Consider the following 2,866-nt stretch of genomic DNA (forward strand, 5'->3'; position numbering starts at 1 on the left):
TAAAATATTTAGGTGACATACACTTGAAATAAGATATTGTGATTGTGCTTTTTTATTTTAAAAGTAAATTTTCTTGTTTCTTTGTCAAAATGTCTCTTTCACCTCCTCAATCCAAGAACAAATGCATTTATTTGAAGAAAGAATAACTTATGTAGATTTAGATTTTTTTCGGTGTGAAATCCTAACCTTGCTGAAGGGAAACGTGGGCCCCCCCCCCTCCCTCCACACTTTGTTTTCCTCTCAGCCTTGCCCCGTCTGCTCCACTCGGTGGGCAGGTCCCCGCATCGGTTTTCACTCATCCTACTAAAGGAGGAGTTTCTGTTTAAGCTGGCCTGAATAAAGTCTCAGAAATCCTGGAAGTAGACTTTGGTTTGAAGTGAAGGACGAGCTGAAAAGAAGTGGCGACCATGGCTGTGGCAGGCTGCACAAAATGCATCAAATATATGTTATTTTTCTTTAATTTTATTTTCTGGGTGAGTCAGTCTTTGTTTTTTGCATTTTTTACTTTTCTGGTGTCTAAGTAATTTCATGTCTCCTTTCTTTAAAAATTGTGTTGAATCCATTTTTAATTGCTTCATATTTGCACGTAAACAGATTAGAGCTTGTATCTTAGAGGGTTACATGTTTTATAGTTTGTGGCTCATGAGAAAAAGCAGGATTAACTCACAGATGCTAAATGGGGATGTTGGCCTGGTGGTTAAAGCAGTGCACTTCTTTTCTGAGAAGGTTGCAAGTAACCGGTTCGATCCCCACAGCCTCCACCTCTGGCTCCCTGAGCCGCACAATGGCAGCCCACTGCTGTGGATTGGATTAAATGCAGAATGAATTTTGTTGCTTTGTATTTGACAATGACAATAAAGTTGAATGAATTCTAATTTTAAATCTGGATCAGAGAAGGTCTGAAAATAAGCTTCCTACAGAACGACCTCTGGCTGAGCAGAAGTGACAGCGTGTTTGAATGAGTTAACCATCTAAGGCATATTTAATACAGGAGTTTTTGAGACTTCTGACATATAAAAGGTTATACAGAAATGCCTAACGTATCAAATAAATAATCTAATTTAATTTTCAGAGAGTTTGATGAAATTCTAATTTTGAAAAATTTGAATGTTCTGTGAATTATTTCATGGTTCAGGCTTTAACCCTTTAAAGTCCGATCCAAGAATAAAACCAAACAGAAAATTACTTTTTTTTGGCCTTTTAACAAAATATGTAAAAAGAAAAAACATTAATGATTTATTACTATGCGATAAGTCAAGATTATTTTTGTGTAGTCTTCTGCTGGCTGTTATCAGGTATATCTGATTGTGTACAATAGGATTTTGAGCAAAGTTTTTACCATTAAATTATGCAAAAGGTTTCAGACGCAAAACATTTCAGAAACCGTATGTATCAAATACGATACATTTGGCTTTAAAGGGTTAAAGGTTAATTGGTACATTTGTTAAAAATCTTCACAGGGATTAGGAAAATCACGATAAAAAGACGACTAAATTAACTTCAGTTTGATACGACAACATTTATTCAAGATTATTCCAAGATTTAAAATAAAACGTCCAACATTTTTCCATATCTGTCATTTCTTTGCTAAACTCAAAAGTTAAGCCGCCTCAGCCGATACTGACATTCACCCAGGATCTATATTTAATTTTCCACTTGGAACATTAAACAGCAGTGCATTGTTTAGATGAGCAGAGTCACCACATCCTGGACTCACCGAACTTAATCGACGGCTTCCTCTGCTGCTTGCGCTGCTGTGCCCGTCTTTGTGAAAGCTCTTGAGCCCCCTCTTCCTCGTTCAGCTATTTTTCACATCAGGATTTCAGTTTCCTGTTTCTCTGTGAACAATAGTGACCAATCAGGTGAAATAACAGAGAGAAAATAATAAGGGAGGAGAAATCTTGATATAGGTTGAATATTGGCATCAGAATGTCAACGACCCCAATGCTTCATTTGCCTCTAAGACAGGAAACACATTTGAATATTTTTGTTCCTTTATGAAACAGCAGGCAGAGCTGTTTGGCGCTGATTTGGCTTCGAACAATGCTGCGAGGGCACGTTCTGTGCCACGGGTCATGGAGGTGTCAGGATGTCCTTCTCCCAGTCTACAGATCCCAGTTTCGCTCTGGAGTTAAGAAAGAAATGAGAAAAAAAGTTTAAGTGTAATTTGAGGACATTTTTAACCCTGGTTTGTTCTGTATTCTATGTATTTAAAGTTCATTATAGCCATATATGGCGCCCGTTCCTAAGGGTGTCACTAAAGTGGGGGGAAAAAATGTGGGAAAGAACATTTAAAGCCTGTTTCCTTTGCAACAGCTGGCCGGAGGTGTGATCTTAGGAGTGGCCCTGTGGTTACGCCATGACAGTCAAACCAGCAACCTTCTCATACTTCAGTTTGAAGGCCAGCAGGCGCCCAGCACCTTTTACATCAGTAAGTAAAACTAAACCTCCAGAGAAATAAGTATGGCCTCTTGTGTGAAAATATTTGATCCAAATCTTCTTTCCTCTGAATCCCATTAAGAAAATATATTGAAAGCACTCAGAGCAAAAAAAAATATAAAAAGAAAGATTATGAAAACGATTTTTTTAGGCTAGAACAGATCTAACATTCTTCTCATAGATTCCTTGTTAAGTCTTTATTCTTTTTAAGCAGGAACATGTTAAACTTTACTGCTTGGAATTTCAACCAGTCAGTATCTTCATATCACGTTTATTTGCTCTGTAAAGACAAAGGGGATAAACTCAGCCCCCCCCTTTGTGTGTGAAATGATTTTTTGACTATTTGACTCAGAATCAGAAATACTGTAATAATCCCAGAGGGAAATTACTTTTGTTACACGCTCCAGTTACAGTTTTACATGATATA

General features: G+C 37.4%; 1 protein-coding gene across 1 annotated transcript in view; it reads left to right on the forward strand.

Moving 5' to 3' along the window:
- The first annotated feature begins 253 nt into the window (after nt 1-253).
- LOC107101972 (CD81 antigen-like) overlaps nt 254-2,866 on the forward strand; it is a 17,459-nt gene continuing 14,846 nt past the window's right edge. Inside the window, exons 1-2 of the mRNA XM_015401076.1 lie at nt 254-473; nt 2,317-2,431. Coding sequence (XP_015256562.1) covers nt 408-473; nt 2,317-2,431 — 181 coding nt within the window. The 5' untranslated portion in view covers nt 254-407. The remainder of the gene's footprint in view (nt 474-2,316; nt 2,432-2,866) is intronic.

This window comes from Cyprinodon variegatus, unplaced genomic scaffold (assembly GCF_000732505.1).
Source record: "Cyprinodon variegatus isolate N-32 unplaced genomic scaffold, C_variegatus-1.0 Scaffold1181, whole genome shotgun sequence".
In the NCBI taxonomy this organism is placed as follows: Eukaryota; Metazoa; Chordata; class Actinopteri; order Cyprinodontiformes; family Cyprinodontidae; genus Cyprinodon; species Cyprinodon variegatus.